General features: G+C 28.7%; 1 protein-coding gene across 1 annotated transcript; it reads right to left on the reverse strand.

Moving 5' to 3' along the window:
- Window positions 1-374: 374 nt before the first annotated feature.
- Window positions 375-25,132, reverse strand: LOC136985803 (multidrug resistance-associated protein 1-like). Its single transcript, XM_067283162.1, has 29 exons — window positions 25,011-25,132; window positions 21,351-21,488; window positions 21,130-21,252; window positions 20,921-20,982; window positions 18,899-19,030; window positions 18,248-18,424; window positions 17,990-18,164; window positions 17,179-17,433; window positions 13,807-13,872; window positions 13,548-13,685; window positions 11,867-12,013; window positions 11,711-11,795; window positions 11,454-11,647; window positions 7,716-7,892; window positions 7,094-7,261; window positions 6,706-6,887; window positions 6,451-6,616; window positions 5,839-5,934; window positions 5,648-5,768; window positions 5,425-5,569; window positions 5,141-5,306; window positions 4,580-4,779; window positions 4,359-4,485; window positions 3,512-3,613; window positions 3,003-3,149; window positions 2,772-2,930; window positions 888-1,054; window positions 625-819; window positions 375-542 (listed from the first exon to the last, which is right to left on the reverse strand). The coding sequence occupies exons 1-29, from the start codon at window positions 25,080-25,082 to the stop codon at window positions 431-433; spliced, it is 4,194 nt and encodes a 1,397-aa protein (XP_067139263.1). The 5' UTR covers window positions 25,083-25,132; the 3' UTR covers window positions 375-430.
- Window positions 25,133-26,565: the final 1,433 nt, after the last annotated feature.

Genomic DNA, 26,565 nt, shown 5'->3' on the forward strand with positions numbered 1-26,565 from the left:
CTAGAATAAGAAGTATTGTAGAAATCGTAAATTTGCCATTGCGCGGTACCACCTATTCGCGAACACCAGTTTTTAAATTACAACGTTGCAACCTACCTCTTTTGCATTTAGCCCTGGTCTCCACTAATAGTTTTAATTTTATGATTATATTATTATATTTTATTTGATTTCAGAATTATCCTTCTTCTAACTTGTAAGTTTATCAACGAATTTTTCGCTATAAAAATATAAATTTCTACGAGTAAATAACCATTTAAATCATTTTAAATTATTCGCGAAATACTTATTTGTGAGAGTTTCTCGTATTTATATTTTATAAAACATATTAAATTTTTCGAATTTTTTAAAAACGAATTCATATCTTGATAATTAAGTATTTATGGAAAAATTGTTTTTATTTATTTTATAAAATTAATTTTGTTGATGATTATTATATTATCCCAGCATCTTTTGCCATGGAATGAAACATAGTTTGAGAATTCTGTAAAAGAACGTCGGGATTTCCATTTTCTACGATTCTTCCATTTTCTAAAACGATAACTCTAAAACGAATAGATGGAAATTATGTTATCTCTTGCAGAAAAATCTAATTATGGTAGCTTCTTTTTCATAAACTTCACTTACCTATCGCTGTCCATGATTGTATGCAATCTGTGAGCGATGGTGATGACGGTGCAATGAGAAAACTCTTTTCTAATAGTATTCTGGATCAGTTTATCGGTTTCTAAATCTATAGCAGCCGTGGCTTCGTCCAGTACTAAAATGTTGGTTTTTCTTAAAAGGGCACGCGCTAAACACGCCAATTGTCTCTGACCGACACTATGTAAAATATATAAATATTATATATATATCATAGATTATATTACAACCATTAATCCTTTTTTTACCTTAAATTTTCTCCTCCTTCGCTCACTGTATGATCTAAACCTTCGGATAAAGTTACAACGTATGATTTTAAATGCGCGTGTTCTAAAGCTGTCCAAATATCATCATCCGTGAATTCTTGTAAAGGGTCTAAATTCATGCGCAAACTTCCGGTATAAAGCACAGGATCCTAAAAAAAATATTTCGTAAATAATTTACGTTTGATGAAACTTCTTTTTCTGTATAAACTTCAATTTATATTGATATTCGTGACTTTATCAAGAGAAAATAAAACGAAACAATAAAAAAGTAATAGAATTTATCATAAGGAATTTACATTTAGTAACAATAAATAAAGATTATATCAAATTAATTAAAATGGATGACGGTATTCTATACATTAAAAATACGTGGAAGAAACTAAATACGTCTTCATATCTCCGTTATGTCTAACCATCAGGACAAACAGACTTTCTTTACAGAGACGATCTTTTATTAGAGGCTCTATCTCTGCTCAAATATGCAAAACAGTTTAAAATATTCACTAGAGATAAGCCAATAATTAAAAATACATTTTTTTTAATGAAGATTATACGTAGTATCATATGAGGAGTGCATCATTTGCTTAGTGTTCGATCGTGCATATTTTCGAAGAGATCATCTTTGTTTTTAATTTTCATTAATTATCAACACACAGCATTACATTATCTATAAATAAATATTAAAATAAGTTATTCTCCTAGTAAAATAAATGTTTTGTCGTCAAGATAGACACTTTGACATTAAGGGGTAGATGAGATGACCTATAATTTTATCTTAAAAATAAGCGTAATCATTTGTATAACCTTAATTAAAAGTGAATTTTTATACGAGTAATTACAAAAATTATACAGAAATATGTCTGCAATTTCCTGATTCCTGATTTAAAATTAATGTTTTTGAATGAAGGCATTCATAATGGTAACCGTCATTAAGTTAATAATGAAATAACCCTCTTTGTGTACACAGGGCAGAAAGGGTTGATCTTGCTTTTAATTTTCCTTTAATGAATAAATCAAAGCATTTTAACATTTCGACATTCTTCAATTAATTTAATTTAAACTTAATAACTTTCTTATTCGTTTAAATTTTGTATTAAAACATTAAAATTTTTACAAAATAAGGTCAGTAGAATAGATAAACAGTAAATATCCTAGAAAACAAATTTAAAATGATAAATAATAAATCAACTTTAAACATTGAAATTTTCGTCTTGTTTTCTTTCCTATCTTCTTAAAAATATTTTCGTAAAAATAAAATAACTTTAATTCATAAATAAAAAGTGAAACACCAAAACGATTTTGTATCTCTAAACAATGCCAGTTTAAACTTTACTCAATATTTTCTCGTGTTTTATGAGAAAACTTTTCAGGGAGGCAAAGCTTGGAGATAAATAATTAAATCAATAAATTTTATTTAATTATTTAATTTTTGGGGGTTTTTCTCACAAGTATATTATAGAATACATTGCTTCAATACAAAAGGACAGACAAACTGTTTCATGGTCGAGGTGTAAGGTAACATACCTCAATCACTTATAATTTATGGAATATGGAATATCATGGAATTTTATAAATATGATAATCTGTGGAATTTTTTTACTCGAACCCGCAACTGTCCTATTTGCTTCCCTCTGCGGACCCATATTCTATCTTCCGTCATAACAGATTATCGATTCGAAAATATGTTAAACATTAAAATCCAATTATTTTAATTAATAAACATTAAAAATGCTATGCTGTAATTTATAAAAGCGTAAGTCTTAAAAATAGAAGAAAGAATTCATGAAAAACACGAGGAAAAAAAAATATATATTATAAAATTCCAAATTTAAATTTATGCAAGAGGAAAAGAGGGAAATGCCTTACTTGGGGAATAATAGTCAGCTTTGAGCGGAGATCGTGAAGTCCAATGCCGCTTATATCTATTCCATCGATGACAATCGCTCCTCCCGATGCTTCTATTATACGGAACAAGGCCAGTGTCAGAGAGGATTTGCCTGCACCAGTTCTTCCCACAACACCTACCTGAACGATCCCAAAAGCAATTCGACACGTTAATCGACGGCATTTCACATAAAATTTTAACAAAGGTCCTACCTTTTCTTGCGGTTCGACATTTAGATTAATCCTCTTTAAAACCAGATCGAGACCCTTCCGATATCTTGTGCTATAATTGAGAAACGATATTTTTCCGGTAGGCGGCCATATTTTATCCGGTTTATTGCTTGGTAAATACCATGGTGCCTGTTGTATAAAAATAATGATCTAAGAAATAAATCAAACTACTTAAAACGAGTTATGTTACTTAAATTATCTACTTATAACGTTTATAGTTTTCACCTATTGTACAGGTTTCATATTTTATAGTTCTTATGACGACGAAGTGTTCGATAATATATTTTATATCATAAAGTATTTCGCGGTGGTGAGGAGATATTTTAAGGAATAAAAGTTTAATCTTTTTTTTTCCATTAATATTAAAATATGAAGTTTGGAGAGATCGCAAATTGAAATTTACTGAATTCGATGTCGTAAGCGCTGCAATATATGTCGACGATAACTGGAGAAGTATTGGGTTTTTTCTTACTAAAATACATAATTTATACCTCGGATTCGAGTTGCGAATATTCGTCGATTCTCTCCACAGAAACAATTTTTGTTTCTAATTCTGCGCTCATTCTCACCAGCCAGGTAAACGACTCGGTCACCTGAAAATAGTTTTACAAAACGATTGTCATAAATTGTGGAATAAATGTAAAATAATAAAATTACTTAACTTAAAATTAACTAATAATTCGGTTCCATGCAAGAAATAGTACAGAATTGCTTAACGATTAAGTCATTTTTATAGGTAAGGGACTATAAGTCTATATTATTTTAATAGGCGTATTAATAACAAAGATTTGCCAAGCAAAAATATAAATCATACTTGTTGAATTATTTTATAATTTTTAAGAAATTAACATGTTCAACGGCTTCTCAGATAAAAGAAGGGACTCGTGTTCATTAAAATAAACTTTGTAAATCAAAATTCCGGTAGATTTTTAAAAATTTAACTCACTTTACAAGATTGGAGATTTATAAAAGGAGTTACTTTTTTTTTACAGTTTTTACAGTCATTTTTTCACCCAAGCATAAGTGAACCGCGACAGCTGTTTGTATCCTAATCGTTGTGACTCAGAATCGATTGTGTCCACACATAAATTAACAAAAATTGATGCACAGACCAATATAATTTTTAAAAATACAGTACTCAACTTCATTTATATAAGGTAATAAAAAATTAAAACCGAATAACATCTCTATTAATTACGTATCTAAAATAATAAAACAATACTACGTATATTCTGAAATTTAAATAAGCAACCAACAATAGAATTAGTGCTTAATTACAGTTATTATTTATAAAATGAATGGGTTAAGTCGGGATTATTTTTAATATATATAACACACCCCTAAAGCGTAAGATAAATTCAATCCGACGATTCCAGAATCCATGTCATCTCTGGCCCACACGACTAATAAGGCCGTTGCCAAAAGAATAAAGCTGCCAAGAAACTCCAGTCGGATGCCAAGCCACCTATTACAAATGGAAACAATTTACTACATTATTAATAAATTAGATTCACAGTTAAAAATTGATAAGCGGGTGTAATTATTAGTTAATTCGATACCTATTTACAGCCAACGAATGGAAATAACAAGTTTGGTTAACGTCGACCCTTTCGTCTGCTCTGTTCGTAAAGTGTTTTTGCACCCTGTAGGCACGGATGCTGCTCACTCCGTTAATTGTTTCGGAGAAGTTGTTGTAGATGGGTGACCTAGTGACCGACTCCATTCGTTTCAATTGGCGAGACGTGGCCAAATACATCATCTAAACAAAAAAACAGGAAATATTACTTCTCTAATTTTCATATTTCCTATGTTTATATTTGAATAATTCAATTTCCGATCAGTTTTTTTGTGAGAAAAACTCATATTTCATAATACTCGATTGTCTCCTCTTCTCTCTTTTGTTCTTTGGAATTAAACAAAAAGTTTGGAGTTAAGCACTCTTTTGTTCTTAATTCCAAAGAAAAATACTTCATAATAAATTCAATATCAGAGTAAAATATCTTTATTGGATCAGCTAATTTAAACTGCATTATTGATAGGCTATAACAAAAAAGAATCTCTTCTTCGTGATGCCATATACTTTTATTCTATACGAAATAATTTTATGGTTTGTTACCCACCTGCAGAAAATAATAAAAGATGATAATGGGTATAACGGAGACCACAAACAATGGACTATTGATAGAAATAATAATCAAAGTTCCTAGTACTGACAAGAAGCAGTAAATCCACGAATCGAAGCAGAGAGGAATCTGCGTATCTACAACGTCTATATCCTTTCCAAACCTTTAAAAAAAACATTGGAAGAGGTAATAAAAACATCAAAATTGGCAAATGCATTAGATTTAAGATATCCGAAATAGTTTACTGAAATTTGAACGAATAATTTAGTATATATCCAAACCTGTTCAGAATCCTTCCCAACGGTGTCGTGTCAAAGAAGTACATCGGCGCTCTCATGACGTAATCCAACATGCGGCGATGTAATATTCCGGATGCTCTCATAGTTCCAGCTGCTAGTAACATGGCGCCTACTAGCATGGCAATACCTGAAAAATATGGAATTATTTTTAAATATTCTCTTTAAAATTACATAATTTATTTAACCATAAAAATTAAGAACTTACCTTCGACTACACCAAAAATTGCATAAATTATAATTCGTGTGTTTCGAAGCGGTATGTTCTGAAGTCCGTTTGGAAGCGGTTCGTCTTCGCTCCATACGCTTAGCCACAAGTTAGAACCTATCTGAAAACAAATTTTCAAATTGATAAATTGTGGGAGTTCATTTCAAATCTGAATAATCGATTTTACTCACTTCGAAGCCTTGATACAAGATATAGGATACAACGATTGGTATTGTAAACTGTAATCCAATGTGTTTTAAATATTTTAAATAGATGGCCGTCTTTACCTATAAATATTCGAATGGAAATAAATAATTAATTGAATTAAATAAGCAAAATTAAAGCATTTGAATTTTGAATTTTATTTTCATGACAAACCAATCAACTTACTTCCTAAAAGTTCATTTGCATGTTCTTAATTACGAAATTAAATTATTAATTTAACGTTAAAGACTTGATTATCGAGTAATATAAATTAAAATAAATGTAAACAATAAAAATATTTTAAACAAAAGATTCTCTGAGATTTAAAATTGTTCCAAATGTCAAATAAAATCGACATTTATGAAACTCAAATGATAGAACATAAGAAATCTGATAACATTTTATGATATAAATCATATTATTATATCTCGGAAAAATAAAACTATGGTACATAATGGATCATTGGATTTCAGGTAGAGAAATGGTGATAAGTGTTAGCTTCTTGATATTTTTCGTCTTCAATATCCAAGAAAAAGCTAAAATCCGTAGTTCGTTTAGAACCTTGAGTCGTTTAATTATATAAAAGTTTTAAGACTTGCCTTTCCGATCTCCATTTTCTCTTCTTCAATTAACTGTCCAGAAATTGGATTAACAACAGTCAATTCTTTGGATTCTGATCTTTGACTCAGAGTTGAAAATTGGCGACTAATGCTTCTTTCTAGAGAAGTTGTGCGGGAAATGGGAATCTTAGGATCTGTTTCTTCGCTGAAAGCATTTAATAATTAAAATTATTTCGTAAGTTTGGAATAATTTTTAAAATATTTTCGATTTAAAGCAATATAAAAGATTCAAACTTTTCTTTATCTGTGACTACGTTTTCGGTTCGTAAATGTTCCTGCAGAAATTCTGCAAACGATCCTCCTTTCTCTAAAAGTTCTTTATAAGTTCCCATTTCTTGTATTTTTCCATCTTTCAACACCACAATCATATCAACTTCCGGTAAAACAGACACCGCGTGGGTGACTAAAACTCTAGTCTAAAGATAAAAAAATTAATTGCTCCCAGTTGAAAACTGAAATCATTTTGAAATGGTTACAATATAAAAACATATTAACTTCATCAAAGATTTACTTATTTATTTTAAAGCAAAAAATAAAGAATAATTACAAAATTTCAAAATGTAATTAAGGATTTTTTAATACCTGTATTTAACTTAATCATTCTAAATATTGTGTACAGTACCTTGGATTTAAGCATCCCTTTGGGGCCAATCACGTGCTGAAAGATGTGTTTTCCCACGTGAGAATCGACGGCACTCAAAGGATCGTCCAATAGATAGATATCTGCATTCTGATACACGGCTCTGGCCAAACTAACACGTTGCTTCTGCCCTCCACTTAGATTGACACCCTATAAACGAACAGAAAGCTTTGTTCAGGATCTGTTTAATTACATTCATTTCGGTTACATTTCTGCTCAAAGATTGCTTATATAATTAGTGATAGACTTTGATTCATTATGAAATAAATTTAAAATATAAGTAAAAACAATCTTATTTAAATAATTGATACAAAAAATAAATATACGAGAACTTAGGTTTTGTTTGTAAGCAACTAAGTTACGAGAATAATACTTCTGTTGCATATAAAGGATCATTTGTAGTAATATAATTTACATAAACGTCGAACGTAAATTTTAATGATAATTTCCAGTCCAAATTGGTCTACGTTTGTACCCAAGTTTCACTCTCGTCACTCAAAAATTTATGTAAATATACGTACACACAAGCTTTTTATTTTTATATTTAACTTCATTTAAGTCCTATTTGATGTAGTCGAAGTATTTCTTACAGAAGTTGAATTACCTTTTCTCCAATTTCTATTTGATCACCTCCGGATAAAATTTCTAAATCGGGTCTTAGAGAACAATTATCCAATATTTCATCATAAAGAGCAGAATCATATCTTCTCATAAAAAGAATATTTTGTTGCAAAGTGGCGTTTTGAATCCAAGCCTGTTGAGGCACGTAAGCAGTTTCGCCCTGTAAAAATATTTAAAAAGTCTTATCAAATTTATTTTCTGTAGGTTAATTAATACCTGACACTTGATATGTAACTTTAAGCAGTTTAAAAATTTCATGATTATTAAGATTAATGGTTACACATTGAATCGAATTAATAATAGTAATACATAAATAACTTTTATTCGTTTACAGCAGGGGTCCCCAACCTTTTTGTACCTAAGAGCACATTCTAGAATACCGGCCGGACGGTGGGCACCATTTATTTTTTCAAGGTGAATTTATACTTGGACATAGTTAATAATACATACACATAATGTACAGAAAACATTTAATTCCAAAAATGTAATAAAACATACACAAGACTATTAACAATAATTTTTACAAAACAAGTAATTACTAAACAATGCATACAAAATCTACAGAGTATAAAAATTCTTTATAAAAAATATAAATCTGAAAGTAAATGTGATTTTTGGCATTGCATTTCATTGGCCATTGCTTCGTAATTAGGAGAGTATGATGATATTCCTGCTCGTAAGCAATCGTCAAGGTGTTCATCTGTAAGTCGTGATCTGTACTTTGATTTTATGATATTCAGAACGGACCGGTTTATTTCATTTCAGGTATGGGAAATTTGGTTGGTGAAGATTTGGCGGAGGAGAAAAAGAGATCGGTCGCATTTCGCTTTGTGCTTTTATCTGTGTTGGACGCCATTTCTACTTTGAGTGGTTAATCATTAAAAACGAAAAAACTTTTACATAGCATTTTATTGAAAACCGAAATATTTTTATTTTTATCGTGGTCGCACAGCGGCGGGCACACGTGAAACGATCGGCGGGCGCTATGGTGCCCGCGGGCATAGGGTTGGGGACCACTGGTTTACAGTATTTACTTTATAAGTAATCGAAATTTGTTTGATTCTGCAATTGTCTTTAAAATTAATTAACATAAATTGATTCCAGATTATTTTCTTTATCCATTATAATGTTTCAAAAGAAATACTAGTGATGTGTTTGAGTGCTGGAAATTAGTAAGTGATCTCAAAGCAATATGACGTATTCACCAAAATATATACTGTATATTTAGTGTTGTTGAGATTCTACTGATTCTTATTGTAGTAAATGCCTTTTGATTTGAGTATTCAAACCGTATACGTCAAGCTTTAAGATAATTATTTATAAAAGATTTGGTCAAGCTAACTCGAGCCAAAGAAGGAACTTACAGATTGACACCTAATACAATCATTCAAATGAGTTTATAGGCCTGAAACGAGATAGCTGTTTAGATTTTTGGAGCTACAGTTATCATAAGGAACTAGCTCATGATAAAAGTAAAAATCTCAGATAAAATCTCTTAATTAATAGAACAAGGATGCGCAAAAATATTTAGCTATAATGGTAACCTCTATACCTATGGAAAAACTATTTTCAAATGCATGTAATGTCTTAGATAAAGGCAGAAATAGGCTATTAGGGAAGCGATTTGAAAAGCTGCTTTTCTCAGTTATAATGCCGAAAACTGGCTTTAAATTTTAGTATTATTCCAATTTGTATTCTTTAATTATTATTGCAAGATTTATAAAATTCGTGTTTATGATTTCTAGTTTTCTTTTAAAAAATAAAAAACTAAATAAAAAATAATAATAATAACAATAAAAGAAAGAAAAAAGAAAAATCTAAATAGAATCGATTCTTTCCTTCTCTCCCTGAAATCGATTTCTTTCTTTTCAAATTTGTTTCTATTATGGAATCGATTCTTTTAGTCACAACAATCTTATGTATAGTACATGTACTGTACATGTAGCCTATAGGATATTAACGAAAGGTACGGTAGAGTACCTAATAAATTCTAAAGGTATCAGTAAATTTGACAGAAAGTCCTTTAAATTTCAAATACGTTCTTGACCTCATTTTATCAATATTTTATAAAACCATCAATCTTTTAAATAATAAAATATTAAAAAATTAAATTTTTTCTGTTAAAAATTCAGAAAATTTACGATGTAGAATTCATTAAACTCTTCTTGCTTCTCATTTAGTTAACACGATATAAAACATAAATGTTCAGAAACGTATAATTTGTCGAATTAATATTTCACTATTATAAACTTAGTGCATATAAAAATTTGTTTTCATCTATTTATGATAGGCCTAATTAAGTTATGTATTAGGTCAATTTTTTTCATCCAATTATTTAGACAGTTTGAAATAAACTTACTTAACAAATTGGAAGTCGTGTGAGAATTAATCTACGGTGATAATTTATACAATAAAGATCATGTTAAATTATAAAATTAAAACCATCTACAAGAAAAACCGATTATATTAAATTCATATATTTTTGTATACAACATAGACAATACGATAATAATAGTACAGTGATTCAAAATTAAAAGTTCCAGTTTTTAATTGCATGGCTTTATCTAAGTAAGTCTTGTTCAAGGGACTATTGCTTAAAACAAAATCATTACGAACATATTTATGACGTAGCGATATTACGTAATACTTCAATAAAGGCCACCTCCAAACAATGACCACCCCAACAACGTATTTTTTTTAATGCTCCCATCAGTGTTAAGAGGTTTGACAATATAAAATTTTATAAAACGGCATAATAAAATAATTAGATAAAAATCATTTTAATATATACATTACTAAGCATATTTTACTATATACGTAGACAATGAAACAATAGAAGAAAATTATAACTTAAAAATTTTATATAATACTTAACTACTGAATATATTTTATTAAGGAATAAAATTAATTAATTCCAATGACAGAGGAAAATTAAATGTATTCTACGTCGCATTCAAAATAATAACGATAATCAAAGACATATTTAAAAAAAAAATAAAACTATAGATTTATAATACGCAACTTTTTACTATAAGAAACAATGGAATAATTTTGTCTACAGTATTATATTCCAAATTTTTAAATTGGCGACTGTTTGTAAAATTTTATTAATATCAATTTAAAATAATTAATTAATTTCTAAATATTTTAAATATTACCAAATAATTACTATTGTTAAAAGAAATTCAATTAAAGCGTATAGAAAATATGATGACTTATATAAATTAACAAACAATTATCGGTAATATTGTTTAAATATGTCGGTGCCTCCCCTTCACTAATCAATTAATCATCCGTAGGGATTCTATTATCTAAATTTTTATCTGATAAAGTAAGATTTCTACTAATGTATAAGTATCAATCGACAGAAAGTCTTATTATCTATTAATAATAGAGTTTTTCAGCTTGAAGACAACGAATATAAAATAAAATATTTAAAAATTAAAGTTTCTGGGGCAAATAAAATATTTCATAAGAAATTCAAATAAAAAGAAGATATTTTGATCGTTTTAGTATAAATATATTGACCTTTATAATCATTGAACCTATTTATAATCTTTGAAAAAAGTAATTATTTTGTAATTAACATAAATAATGCTATATAAACGATCAGTTTCTGTTAAAATTCGATTGCAGATTTTTTACTATTAAATACTCATCATAATATTAAAATTAAAATTTAAAAAAATGTATAATAGTATACTGTAAGAATATAACTTACCACTAAATCTACCTTTCCTTTGATGTTATACATTTCGCCTAATATTGCAGAAAGTAGAGAAGACTTTCCAGATCCCACCTGTCCTACCACAGCTAGTAATTGACCCGTTTTGACCTTAAGATTAATATCTTTTAACACCGGTTGTTCATCCTTCGACCACGTAAAATTGGCTTCTCTCACCGTAATTGTATCGTCTGCAACAGCATACTTACGCATAAATATTTAAAAAGTTAAATGCTATTTATCAAAATACTTGCCTAAATCCGGATATTTTCCAACACAGTCGGGATCGAGTTCTTCGGAAATCAAAAATTCGTGTAATCTTCTCAAAGACACGCGTGTCTATGAAGAATTTTCCAGTATAAAATTATCCATCAAAGTAATATCAATTTAAAAGTATAAAATTATTATACCTGAATTAAATTTGATATCAAATCCGGTATCATGACTAGAGAAAACCGTAACATATTGAAAAGCGTAAGCGACACGAATGCAGTTGCAGGGTCTAAAATGTTTTTATCGTCTACCATAACGAAAGTCACAAAACTGGAGACTGCAATCTAAACATAGACGGAAAAATAATTTATTTTTAACAATTATTAATTTAAAATGTAGTATATCTATTTACATTTTGTCATTAGACTATCAGAAGTAATCATATAAAGCAATGTTTCTTAATCGAGGGTGCAGATGGTAACGATACGTTTTTAACCTTTAGTGCAATATAAAACTTAAAGCTATATTATACTATATAAATTCGAATCAAGCGTACTATGTACTTTTACAGCCCGCAATAAACTGGACGTCCCGGATCCTCACCCACTACCCTCTCTGCCATCTTAGATTCATTTGGATTTCATAACGAACAAAAAAAAAAGAAAATTGAAAGCATTTTCAAGGGGGTTCCGATCACTAAAAAGGTCAAGAAACATTAATATAAAGCAACAAATTAGTTTTCTTCAGTATCCTACATAAAATATTAAGAATAAACATTTTAACGGGGATGTTAAACGAGCTCTTTTCCATAATTGATAAAGATAGATTTCAGTAATAAAATAAATCTGGATTGTAAAGTCTCGAAAGAAACTTTTATTATATTTTTATTTTAAATAAAAAAAAATATTGTAAATCATACGTGAAGTAACTAAGAGATCAAATATTGTGCGTAGAATCGAAATAATAAATCAACCAGGTTTCAATCACGTAGCTTATTCTCTGAGGAGTCGCATTAAAATGTGACACTTAACGGAGAACGTGTTAAGCCATTTTAATGAACGATATTCATTGCACTCTCAAAGAAGTCAATTGCTTTAATAGATGTATTTGAGTGGATCTTCTTAATATTTATACCTCAAATAATAAATGAAATTAATCATTAGTAGTTTATTTTACTACTATCGATAATATTGTCCCCTGTTTGATTCCCTCTTTTCAGGTTATAATTTATTAAAATAATTTGTTTCTATAAAACAGAAGTTAATATTTCATTTCATCACTTCTGAATAATAAACAGAGTTATCGAATGATGTGTTTAAAGTAGGAACGAGCTTCAAAATAATAAAATAAAGCTTATAGGCGACATCCAAACACACTTGTGACTGAGTTCTGTATAAATTTGGGAAGCCAACTCGACTTATCTGTGAGAATCCTTCCTTGGATTAGCCACACATTTTTACTAATACAGAAAAACTGTACAATCAGACAATAAAACGATCAGAAACCTCATTAGAATTAATAATTCGTAATATATTTTTAATCTATATTTTGTAATTATGATTTTAGAAATTTAATTATGATGAAAAAGGTTATAGACAGAGCCTTGTAACAGTAAATGCGCTACCTATTGGAGGAAGATAAGGCTTATTTTAAACTGAAAAATTGCATAGTTTAATATTCAGCGTTGCCATTCTTACCGTATGCTGAAATCAAGTATGTGTTTTGAGTGCTGCATTGCTATACAAATAATAATCGAATAATAGTCGCACCCAATTCACAAATAATAGAAATAACAGCGCAGTTACAAGCTAAACTAATAAAAATAAACTAGCTTAACAGAAAATTTCTAAAATTTATCAATAATTAACTTTAACTTACCAAAAATGGCGAACATCCCCAAACGAAAGAAACGGAAGCGTTAAAATAAGAAAATTTCTTTAACAAACTAACTTCTTTATTTCTGATATCGGTTATTCGGTCCATAAAAGGTTCTTCCCAGGCATACAATTTTAGTACCTGATTTACAAGTGAATTTAATCAATTTAATTTTGTAACAAGTGACTAAAATATAATCAATATACTGAGATTAATCTGATTTGTTTAACAAACAGGCCTCTATTTAGAGTGAAATACGAACCTTTATTCCGCTTAAAATTTCGTTCATAAATTTCAAGCGATCGTCTTTTGCAATCATTTGTTTTTCCTAAAATTGGAATAAATTATTAAAAACAATTATAATAAAACTAGTATATAAAATAGGGATCCATATATGGCCTTGTATATTGAAATAGTCAAATTTATATGAAAAACATTCACACACACGCCGTTCATCATAAATGAATTTTTTTTCGTACAGAAAATAAGTTTAGATTTTCATCACACTAAAATCAAGGATTAAAAACGCATAAAATGTCACAATAATTTATATTTTTAGCAGATAAGTAAGTAGTTTAAAACAAAATTTTAAAAAAACAACATAAGTATACCGAATTTAAAATAAAAAATTTGAAATGCTATAATAAATTCTATTTTTAACAGTTAAATATTGCTTACTAATGGTATTACAGAGTTAATTCGATACACACAACTTTACATTTTCTGTCGAAAGAGTTTTCCTCTTATAAAAAGAACTGATAAATATTTTAGAAATTCTTTCGATGATATTTATTTAAACTTATTAGATTTTCAATTAAAAGTTGTTTTTCTCTATTTTTAATAGAAAGCAAAGACTTGTGCCTAGTTTTGGTCTATTATATTCGTCTGATAAATGAATTTTCCTCGATAATAGACAATTTCTTATATCCTTTTTTCGTAATTCCACTAAATATTTCTAAGTAATTACATTTAGATAAGTCAGAAATCTTTTTGAAGTGATCTGTAAGTCTATACGTGCAACGTAGTAGTATGTTTTTACCCGACGTCTACTGTATCTGAATGGGAATAAGACACGCGAATGAACGGTTCATGAGTAATTTCTCTAACAGTTTACTTTCTTTACTCTCATCGTTAATTTTCCAAATATTTTGTCTAGAAGACTTTGTCATAACTTAATCATTTTACATTCTAATAAAGATAGAATCGCATTTGTGTTTCTTTAAATGTCACGTATATTCGAGAATACAAATAGGCCTACTTTGTTCGTAAACAATATATTTTCAGAGACTTGGAAAAGGTTTTTATCAATAAATAACGTAAATGCGTGTGATGAATTAATGTAAATATTTTTTTAAAATATAAACATTAATAGTTTACAAAGCATGAAAAATAATAAAACCTATGAATCAAATGAAATAAAGCGGATGATGTATGAGTTTGCAAATTTGAAAACGTTTCACGTCCATTAACGTCGTGTTTTCGGCATATTACTTAAGAAATTCTCTTGAAAACATTGAAGCACATCCTTTCGCTGTAATTTCGTTCATGAAACGAAGAGGCAAAGCGGCAAACTCATCATTGTACGCTTCAAAGGTATCTCTCCGCCTTACCTGACTCATTGTAGGAGCAACAGCAGATGTCCTAATAAAAATATAAAAATGCTAACATCGGTTAATTATTATATAGTCTGTCTCGGAGATAACTGATAGCAAAGAGTACTTTTGCTATCAATTGTCTCCGGAGAACTTTTGCACACTATTTCTTACGGAAGCATGCACGAAAGTTATAGCTAAGGGACTACATGAACATTCATTTGAAGTAAAAGATTTTTTCACATAAACTTGGAGATGTCGCTTGTATTTGATACTTAATGAACGAAATTGCAAATAATTTCAGGTTTGTTTATAAAACGTTTCTAAATAATTGAAAGTACTTAAGAATTTCTAATCTATAGTCTTTATCAGAATAATAATGGAGCCGATATTCATTAATTAACATATGCTAAGAAAAATTGCTTGGTGTTCATTAGAAGAACCTAATATAGAGAAAACATGTAGTATAAAATCATAAAATATGTTAGAAACAGAAAAATATTTCTTTGTTTTTTCAATGATCACACGATTTCTTAATCATTTTTGAATGAATATCGCATTTCTTTTACACTTGTTATTTGGAATATCCTTTCAAAATTCTCCTTATATTTTTATAAGCATCTTTACCTGTCTAAAGTGCCGTTTTTACAACAAATCCTTAAAATTTCTGCAAATGCAACGTTAGAATCCTCTTTTTTATTATTGAATTGTCACGTTGTTCTTTTATTAGATAAAATAAATAGGTAACTTATATAAAGTTCCTTAAGTAGTGTTATCAGATATTCTTTCATTCTCTTCACTGTGATTTTTGTTCTTTTTATAAATTACAAAATACTATTCAAAACACGTACATCTTACAATGTAGAAGCCCTAATACAGAGTTTAAGCTCCTTTAACTCAGTTTCGTGCAACGCCCTAATAATCAAATTGTTCGAAGAAACTACTTTTTAAACAGACGAGTGGCTTGATGAATGATGCGTATTAGAAAAGTGGGATTTTTATGCATATTCAAGTAATTAATTCGATGAATTCGGTTAGTATCGGATACGGCTCTAATACTCGATGACTTAATTTTGTTAGTGAATAATTCTGAAAACGATTCTTTTACCCGAATTACCTTAATGTCGTCAATATATTCCTGAAATATTTAATAATTAATACAGAATTCAATGTTCTAAATACGAGGCATGATAAGAAAGAAAACCGATATTAATGTAATAGGATTGATAAATTCAATCCTGTCAGATTAATATTGATAATAAATTTTTATTAGAGAGACATTCATTATGTATGAGGATCTAATAAATCGAAAGGAACTTGACGTTGCCATAGGAAAGATCCCATAACTTATTTTGTTTGTTAAAAAGCATGAATGTGAAAGGATATTCGACAGTTATAAAGAAAAGAAAGGTCGCGAGTTTAGAAAAAAAATTTAAATTATTAGCAGATTAAAATCTAAAAATATTTTTGATCCTTTATCTAGAAATAATTAATAAATACATGATAGTCGTCAACAACTTTTATGCAGATCGAAGCGTCGTCGTTCGTGAATATTTTCCGTTTCCACAGTTTATTAATGTTATTATTATTATTTTAAACTGCTTCTTGTTCTTATTGTATAAATATTTTTAAAAATGTTCACGACAACCTTATGTTATTTAAATACAGGTAGCCTACTGTACTTGCTACATCGAGGACTTGTGTTCCAATAAATGTCTAAAGAAGATTGTTGTCCTCTACTTTTTGTGTGCTCCTTCTACTTGTTGTTACAAGTCTCTAAATAAGGTAAGGTCATCGTAAACATTTTTTACAATAGGCGTACTTTAAAAATTGATTTTTAAATTGTTTTAAATTTGTTTAGAATATCATCATTAATGCTACGTTCCAACAAGATTTACTGGTAGATCAAAGAAAGTGAAGCATAAAATAAATTATAAGTTAGTATATTTGTAAAAACATTTCACATTTATACAAATAAATAAAAACTTTATTTTCATTACTCGGCCATATATGAACCCTTACCTCTATGAAAAAATCCATACCTGAACGATACGATTTTTATTCGCTATAATGGCAGTGATAGGCAGCATTAATCCCATTACCGCTACACCCGCCAGGCACGAAGGGCCGAGGTACTGCCACAGGAACACAATGGTGAGAAACACACGCAAAGGTGCACCCCAGATAAGGCTGAAGAACATGGACAGTTGGAAGAGTCGTTCTGCATCGACGGCCATCAAATTAACTAGCTCTCCGACAGTATATTTTCGTCTAGTCGAGCTGGATATTTTCAATGACTGCATAACGACAGTTAAAGATCGGAATACATCATTTAGTTATTAAGTGATGGCATTATTCTATATTACGTTAAATATTTCAAAGAAAAAAATTATAATTATCACATCTCTTAATACTTTAAGATAAGCTCGCATGTTTGTGGCAATAATTAACGTTTTATATATCTCGTAATCGTTAATTAAACTCAATTAGAATTTCATATTTATGTTAGACAGTTGCTAAGCTGTTTATCGAATATCCAGGCACGAAATCGTTTATAAAGGGATAGTTCCTCCCAGAGATATACATCATCGTCTCACGTGACATAAGTATTTCGTGCAGGACGTAATATGCCTTAATGCACGGGAGAGATAGGGGTCTAATAGCAATTTGCCATCGAGATGCGTTAGATACGAGAAGGTTACCGAAATTCGTTAGTCATATAATTATTCTTGAGTCAATGACAATAGGGATGAAGTTCAATTTGTGTTTTTTTTACGATTAATACCCATTCATTGAAAAATCTTAATTTAATTATAATTTTTAATCTTATTATTATTGAAAATAAAGGCTAACTTTTCTATAAACGGCAGAGATTAATGCTGATTTAACTTGAATAGCGGTGACAACCATGTAATATACTAAATGATTGATAGTGAAGTTAGAAAGTAAACTCGAAAGAAATAAAAGAAACGTGTAAAAGTATCCTTTCCATGTCGGGTCATCATTGACAACAAAATCAATCATATTGCTGTAAAGAAACAAATTTCACATATTGAAAACAATTCGACAATTTATATCATGCATTCTGTTAAATTCCGTTCGTACACTTACTTGATCAATAGAGGAGGGATGAATCTAACAAGGGAATATAGAAATTCTAAAATTGTTCCTAAAAGTAAAGCGAACCAAAATCCTCGAAATAATGCTCTGACGATAGAAGGTTGCTTATTATCAGATTTTGACGTTTCTTTTAATGATGACGATGATGATTTGTAGTGATTTTCTTCACTGAAATAAAATTTAAGAGATTAAATAAACTAGAAATTATATTTCTTTATTTATAAACGTCAAAAATATTTTTAATAAAATAATGATATTCGGACATATATAGGCCTAATTACACATTTCACGTAACATTAATTAATATGTATTTAGAATTTTTCACTTCGTGTTGCCATCTTAGATTTGTGTTCGACTCACGTTATAACAAAATGGAACGGTCCAAATCCCAAGAGAACGTTAGATCACGTAATCACCACTCCGTACGACAAACATTTCAGACGAGAAATTAACGATAATTTCATTTATGCAATATTATAAATATTTTGTAAACACACGACTATAAATTATAATTTATTAGGATATAGAGGAAACCGTTTTGCAAATCCACAACAGAACTTATTGTGTTAGGATCAGTTAATGTTTAAACAATACCTGACGGTAAGAATATAATAAAAATTATATATAATAAAAAGAACTTACGCAGTTATTTTTGGTGCTTCCTTCTCATGTCGCTTTTGAAATTTTCTAAAACAGTAATTAGCGGTAAAAGTCTCGTGTATTGGCGAAAGATCATTAAAGTCTATAAGATTTCGCAGTCCCCTACACAGAAGTCTTAAAAATATAATACAAATGCATTGTCATTATCACATAAAAACATCAAACTAGTTTAATTATTATTTTATTCGATACAATATTAATATGTTTATATAATTAACTACCATTAATTGTCATTAGTTTATTAAAGTATTTAGGGCTTGATCAAAGAAATATATTTTAGCTGTAGACAATAGCGTAACTATTATTAAGCGCAGTTAAACGACGCTTAAAAAATTACATAAAGACCTTGGTCACTGTTTCTACGGAAAACTACATAAGAACTTTTTAATTATGTAAGAAAATTATAAATACTGTATTCTTATATTAATAGTTTTTAGCTAACCTCTAATATTTTCTAACAATTTAAAATTCTAAAATTGCGGTTTATAAATGTTTAAATTCCTATACGATCATGAATGTGGAGGGCTAGATCCTAATCATAGCCCGCTAAGCCAAAATATAGCCCTTTGCTATTTTGCTTGAGGGATTGAAATTTTTAGTTGTGTCACTGGCTATAGATTATCAATAGAAGAGTTACGAAAAACTCATTTTTCTTTTTTGAGACTATCCAATTCTAAGTTTTTTACTAAAGATAGAAATGTTAAATTATTATTTTTAACCATGATTATATTAATATAATGTTTAACCTTGAAACTGTTACAAAATTATAAGATTTCATTCCATTGAATGGACCTTTGACATTTTCTGGATTAGTTCCAAATAAGACTATGATTGAAATGAATTTGTTACTTTTACAATCAATTTGAAGCTAGTTGAATCATAATTCGGATAAATGTAAACACATTTTTGTTATGAAAGAAACATTTTGCCTGTTTTATTCGTTCATATTTGATGAACTTATTGCAAATTTTTGAATCAGAATGATATTTCAGTTCAAACATATTTTATTTAATGATGTTTTCTTAATAACACACGAGTGACTCTTTATTTGAAAGCGTTAAGTTGGTTACTCTTAATTAATTAAACACGAAATTACGAATTAAAACTTATTAAAACAAATAATTAATTCTTTTGACATACAATATATTCATTATAAAAAGATAGTTCTAATCCGATCGGCTGATAAATATCTCTTTGTACTGTATTTATCAGGGTCGAAGAGATGTTATGTTATCAGTTGACAATATTTTGTAAGTGTTGCAACGAGCAAAAATAAATTCACTGTATAATTATATTCTACATTTTTATGTTTTCTATACTTTTTATAGCTATTGTAATTATATAAACCTAGCAATTATTAGACAATGGATAAATGGATTGATGGAGTAAGGCAACGCGACACATGAGCGAACTTCTAAAGAGCGGTGCCTCATGGGAGAAACTCTATGAGAAATTGGTCCCTATTTAGACGTTAGACACGTATAGAAAATCCAGGAAACTTCCATGGAGACAGCCCGCTGTCAGGTAAGGACCCAGTACCAACCACACCATGTTATCCACTGAACATTGGTAGTTAGTAGTTGTTTAAGTATTGAGCCTACCAGTGTCCCAATAAACAATAAACTTAGGTTTATTGTTGATATCATCAGAACACTTTTAATGGTATCTAATAAATTACTAAAAGTTTCATTATTACTCTTTACTCTAAAAATTACTTCTCCGAAATAAACGTTTACGAAAGAATTAATAGTAATAAAATTTAAATCTTGAACATACTTAAAATGTTCTTATGATTTCGTATTCAATTTTTTATACTAAATATTCCATACGACAATGAACACGTTATTGGTTGAATTATTCGGTACACTAAACTATATAATATAAGTTTTTATATTTTATATAAGCCCAAGGTTTACAGCAAAATTTTATATTCGTATGTGAATTATCAAGTCTGGTCAAAAATTATTTCGAAAATATAATTAAAAGAGAAAGTAAAAGACTTACTCGGTACACCAAGAAAATAGTAATCTAGAGAGGAAAGATTCTTCATCCAACGGACAAACGTTCTGTTCAAAATTTATTAATTTTATAAATTAAATTTCAATTGTTTTATAACAAAATAAAATTGTTAGAGCTATACTAATGTTCAGCACGTTATTACATAGATGTTAAATTAACCTAGATCTATGCTTATCTATTCAGACTGTAAATACCTTATTTGTATCGTACTTGTAAGGATAATTATCTCTGAAGCTCGATAGGAACAACTGGCACACGACTAACGGAAAATAAATCATTTCCGTTATAAAATAGAAAATATTTACAAGTTCGGAATCCTAAAAAAGAAAATATTATTTCAGAAAAAATTAAATTTAAATTTCGTACAGAAATCAGATTTTTTATTTCATTTTAAAAAGTTCTATTCGTGACTTACGTAGAAAAATACCCGGAGAAGCAAAGATCTGTAAGAGAAGAAATTCGCGATGGTTAGAAGACCCCAAAACAGGAAGAGAATGGCCGACGAACGTTTTCCCAATCGCCTGTAGCTTTCTAATAATATTAATGCAAAACTCTAAAAAATAAAATTCTTATTAAAATATAATAAAATATTTAATGCCGTGAACATAAATTGTTATAGCGAAATGGGCAAAGTATTTTTATAATTCATTTTTCTCTTTGAAATAATTAATAATAATAATAATAATAATAAAACTGATTTTAAAAAGCAGTTTTATTATTATGTTTGAATGTTTGTTTTGCCACACTTTATGGACTAATGACTTACATCTTGTAAAGACTTTGTTGTATTATATAGAGTGGATCGGGGAAATATACCTAATTTTTGTTATTTTCAAACGATGACGTCAGATATTGTCATGTGTTTGTATGATGGATCGTTGGGCCAATATTGAGTGCGGAAAGCTGTAGTTGACTACCGTTACCACATTTTCTACATCTGAGAAGAATAAAAGCAAGATAGAACGAAGTTTCCTGTTATGAAATGTTATTAGAGTAATTTTAAAACTAAAAGTTAAAATGGAATTTATTAAAAATTGCGAAAAACAATTAATGTGTGATGTAGTTAAGGTTCTAAAGTTTCCATTGTCAGCTACCACCGATCCCGATCGGACATCCTAGAACACGTGACTCCACTAGGCATCTTACCCCGATAAATGGGAAAGATGCCACATTTTTCTTGGGATAACATACCTATTTTTAATGAATTTTTTGTTTTCTCGTTTTATTGCAGGATATACATAGAAATTATATAAGGACTTCTCAAAAAGGTTCCTGGACTGAAGAAAGCTTTCAGCTAGCTATGGAGCTAGTTAGAACGGGCGGGGTGAACTTAACAATACTTATACTGTGTTGTTACTCTTACTATAAAGTACTTTGTACTACATATGCAATAAATTAAATTTGGATAAGATATAATTGCATAAAATTAATTTTTGAATATTTGTTATCTTACCCCAATCCTTTAGGCATCCCCCCGGATACTCGGGGTAAGATGCCTAAAATGCTAGTGAGTAGAAAAGTCGTCATTGCAAATAGAATACATAATTATTTTTGATATACTCCAAAGTTTTATTTGAAAACGTACTCAAGAATATGATATTTTCGTTAGAGGCCCCAAAATCCAAATTATCGCTATAATTTCCTTCATAAGCAAAATGTTAGGCATCTTTTCCCGATCACTATATATAATACTAAATAATACAAAAATATTAATAGAACAGTGTTTAAACTGAACGATAAAATTAATAATCATCATCTATCAGTACGTTAGATGAAAATGAAAATCTTTGCGAGTAAATTGCTAGAGATTTAAAAATTGTCAATTTAGTCACACATTCTGAAATCTCATCAGTGTTTTGCCAAAAAAAAAAAAAAAAAAAGTGACATCGAAGGACAGATTATAGCCATTAGTTGGCACCTTCATCGAATTTAAAGCCAGTAGAGAAAACTCCAAAAGCTTTCTAGCAATACGAAACAAGAAAAAGCTTTTCGGAAACATTTCTTAACAATTTCTAAGAATTTCTATTAGAAGATGAATCTTGCAATAAATCACAATATTGCTACGAAACTTATTTACTTTAAAAGTATATATTGACGACGACGGGCTAAGTATTAGGCCTAAATGCTTCATAAGTTGCACTTATATCAGATATAGCAATTTTCACTTAAAAATCTATCGAAGTTTTATTTGCTTGAACTTTCGAAGGAAGAAGTCAAATCTTTAACGATGCTTTATAATTCTCGAAATATGTTTTTATCTCGATTGCTTGGAGGCAATCGCGATAAAATGCAATTTATTTTACGAGATCTTCTGATGAAGAAAAAAAAATACAACTTAAAAGATGAATAAAATCAATTATTTTCGAAAAGTTTGTTTATTATTTTTAGAACTAAAAAAGTAATTTATTAAAGATTTTTAAAATGAAAAATATTTCGAAAAATTTAAATATTATAAGCTCAATGTACTGAAAGATCGCTGAAATGAAACATTTAAAAAATTCTATTTTAAAAATAGTAGTATCAAATACGTAAGAAACATATTAACAGTTTGATCAATCAATCCGGAAGATACTGCGTTTTCTTTCTTTTTTTTTTTTTTTTTATTGTCACGCAAGAAGGAATAACCTTTATGAGTTTTCATAATTTACTTATATTTATAATATAATAAAATTAAACACGAGAAAAATAATTGCTAAAACTCTTGAAATGAAAGCAAATCGCATTGGAATTACGGATTTTATAATTATAAATCCACTCGAGATAACTATGAAAACACAGAATAAATTCCATACTTTTTTCATAGTTATATTGCCATACTTATCTTCATTTCCACACAATTTCTCTTTAAATTATTAAGAAATGTAGCAAACTTCTTTCTATTTTGTTTATAAAAACTATAGAGAAGAATTGTAAGTTACGTCTACTCTTTGTTACTCTTATGTTCATGTTTATAGTCATAATTATTATATAAGTGTAAAGCCTGAAATTGAATTGTGCCAAGTTTTAGTTGCCACTCACAAGAGTAAATGAAATGTATTTTAAAAAGAAAATGAGAGCACGTCAGCAATCAATCATTAAATAAATTAGTCCCTAAAGAACTGTAACCTGATCTAAACTATAAATGGAAACTAATGACTAATAAAAAAAATCTTTTTGCTTACTTCTTTCGAATTGCTTGTAGGAAATAAAAATAAATACACGAATATATTTTTTAAATTACATTTAAAAATTAAATAAATGTATAGCCTATGTATTTTGACATTTTCAAGGTTTAAATGGTAACACGAGGTTTAAATTCTACGCAAAGTTTAAAGTTATAATGATATTAAATTCTATTTAGAACTTTAAACTTTGCGTAGAATTTAAACCTTCTCGTGAAAACTGTCAATAAATTGCGTTAATAACGCATAAAGAATCAATTAAACACAGTTTTAGTAATTTTTATGAATGTAAGATAAGCCAAGATTTCCGAAAGATCTATAAATAAATATCTTATTGATCAAAGGAAACTATTATATTCAAATTACTACTGAATTATCAAATTGAATTCACTTGTAATTTGTTAATTGTAAGCCAAAGAATATCGTATTATTGAAGAATTTGTACTGAATAACTATTATTGTTCTGATTTCTTTATTGGCTACTGAGACCCTTATTATTAAAAGAAGAGTAGATTGTCGTCTTTTGAGTCGACCGTTGACAAGTCTAGTAATAAGTGCCTCATTAACCAATAAATAAATCAGTAGACACAACTAGACATAGTGTAAACAGCAATAACATTATTGTAATTATTATTAGGCTATATTCTTCTGTTGCAGGAAATCTATAACAATTCACACACTGCATAAAGGAAAGTGGATCAAAGAAAATGAAAGATTTAATAATTTATATAGAATCTTTATCTTAATAGGTATTTTTAATTATTATATTTGTTTTTCTTCTTTTTTTATGAAGATTCGAGTACAGCTTATAATTTTTTACATAATTTTAAATTCAAATCTCACAATCATATTTATGTATCTTTAAAATAATTATATATTACAGTTTAAATAATAAAATAATCGATAAAACTTACAAAAGTAATTATTTTAAGTAATGAAGAACAAATGAAAGCTAAATCTACTGGCTCTCCTCTCAAGTAATTCATGGTGTAGTGGCATAAGTTGGCTACGCTGATGAAGACTAACAAAATGCAGAGAATCTGAAAAATATTAACGTTTATCTTGTTTTAAAACAATAATAAAGATATTTCAATAAAAAATACAATATGAAATAAGAAACTTGCCAATTTTACAATGTTTAGGAACCCCCATGGTATAAAATATTTCGTCCTTTTTCTGTTTAGGTATAATTCTATCGGTCCAAACAGCCATAGAAACGAACAAGGAACCCAAATTAATACCGTCGCTTGAAAACAAGGCGTGAAATCTGGAACATCAGCATACCACGTGACACGCAAATTCTAAGAATAATAATTCATTTTAATATGTGATAGAGGTTAATGTGCAAGTAAAAAAAAACAATCTATTAATCTAACAGGTTTCAATCCTGTTTCTCAGACTTTACCCTAAGGCAGAACTAACGGAAAAATCTGTCACTGACATGACATCACTCAATTATTCCTTCTCTGATATCTATTGTCTGTTAACAGATACAATTTAAAGATGTTTCTTATTTAATATTTATTTAAATCATTCTATTGTAAACCTGTTACAATAATTCTGTTTTAAAATGTAAGGAGCGGGGTAGATACACATTTTTAATAACAAATAGCAAGTTACGTGTGAGTCGTAATATTTTCTAATTTTACGTTAAAATAGAGCACGGAGTATCTTAAAATAATTAATTTTAGTAATTTAATTAATTATTTATTTATTTGTTCTATTAATATTACAACATTTTCATTTTCTTACGGTGATAGAAACTTTTCATTCCGTTACAATATTGAGGGATCTTTAATCAGAATAAAATGCATGTTATAGTTAAAAAGTGCATATAATATTTAAATTGAAATACTTTGCATTATAACGTACTAATGAAAATTATATTCACCATCTTTTAAACCTGAACCCTTCATTTAGTAGGCCTTAAAGCCTAACATAAGGCATAGCCTGTAAGTCAATCAGCTTTGTATTTTAAAATAAGTCTTTTTTTTTTGTTTTTTAAAAGAATTTCAAAGCAATTTAATGACATGAATTGTTATATAATAAACCTGTCGTTGATTTCATAAATTTAATTAATTGACTAAATTGCAAAATATGGAATTTAATAGATAAATTTTGCTAGTTATAATAACCTAGCATTTAGTTATCTTATCTTACGGATTGGTAACTAATTATAGACTATATATTTTTTAAAAGACAAATATTAAGTGATGTGCCTAAAAAGCAGATGATCTTACTAGTAGAAGAAGGACAAGCATTTTACTATACACGAACATCTTTATCAAATAATATTCGTATAGAAGGTTGTTTGGCTTTAACAATTATCCAGGTTCAGAAGCTATGTTTTCAGCATTGCACGAGCGCATGCATGGCTTATGAGGCATTCGTTTAAAATTCATTAATTCATTCAAAAAAGGGACACATTTAAAAGGCATGGTTCTGTAGCAGTACAGTATATAAATTTTC

The sequence above is a fragment of the Centruroides vittatus genome, unplaced genomic scaffold, assembly GCF_030686945.1.
Source record: "Centruroides vittatus isolate TY-2023 unplaced genomic scaffold, ASM3068694v2 contig_979, whole genome shotgun sequence".
Lineage (NCBI taxonomy): Eukaryota > Metazoa > Arthropoda > Arachnida > Scorpiones > Buthidae > Centruroides > Centruroides vittatus.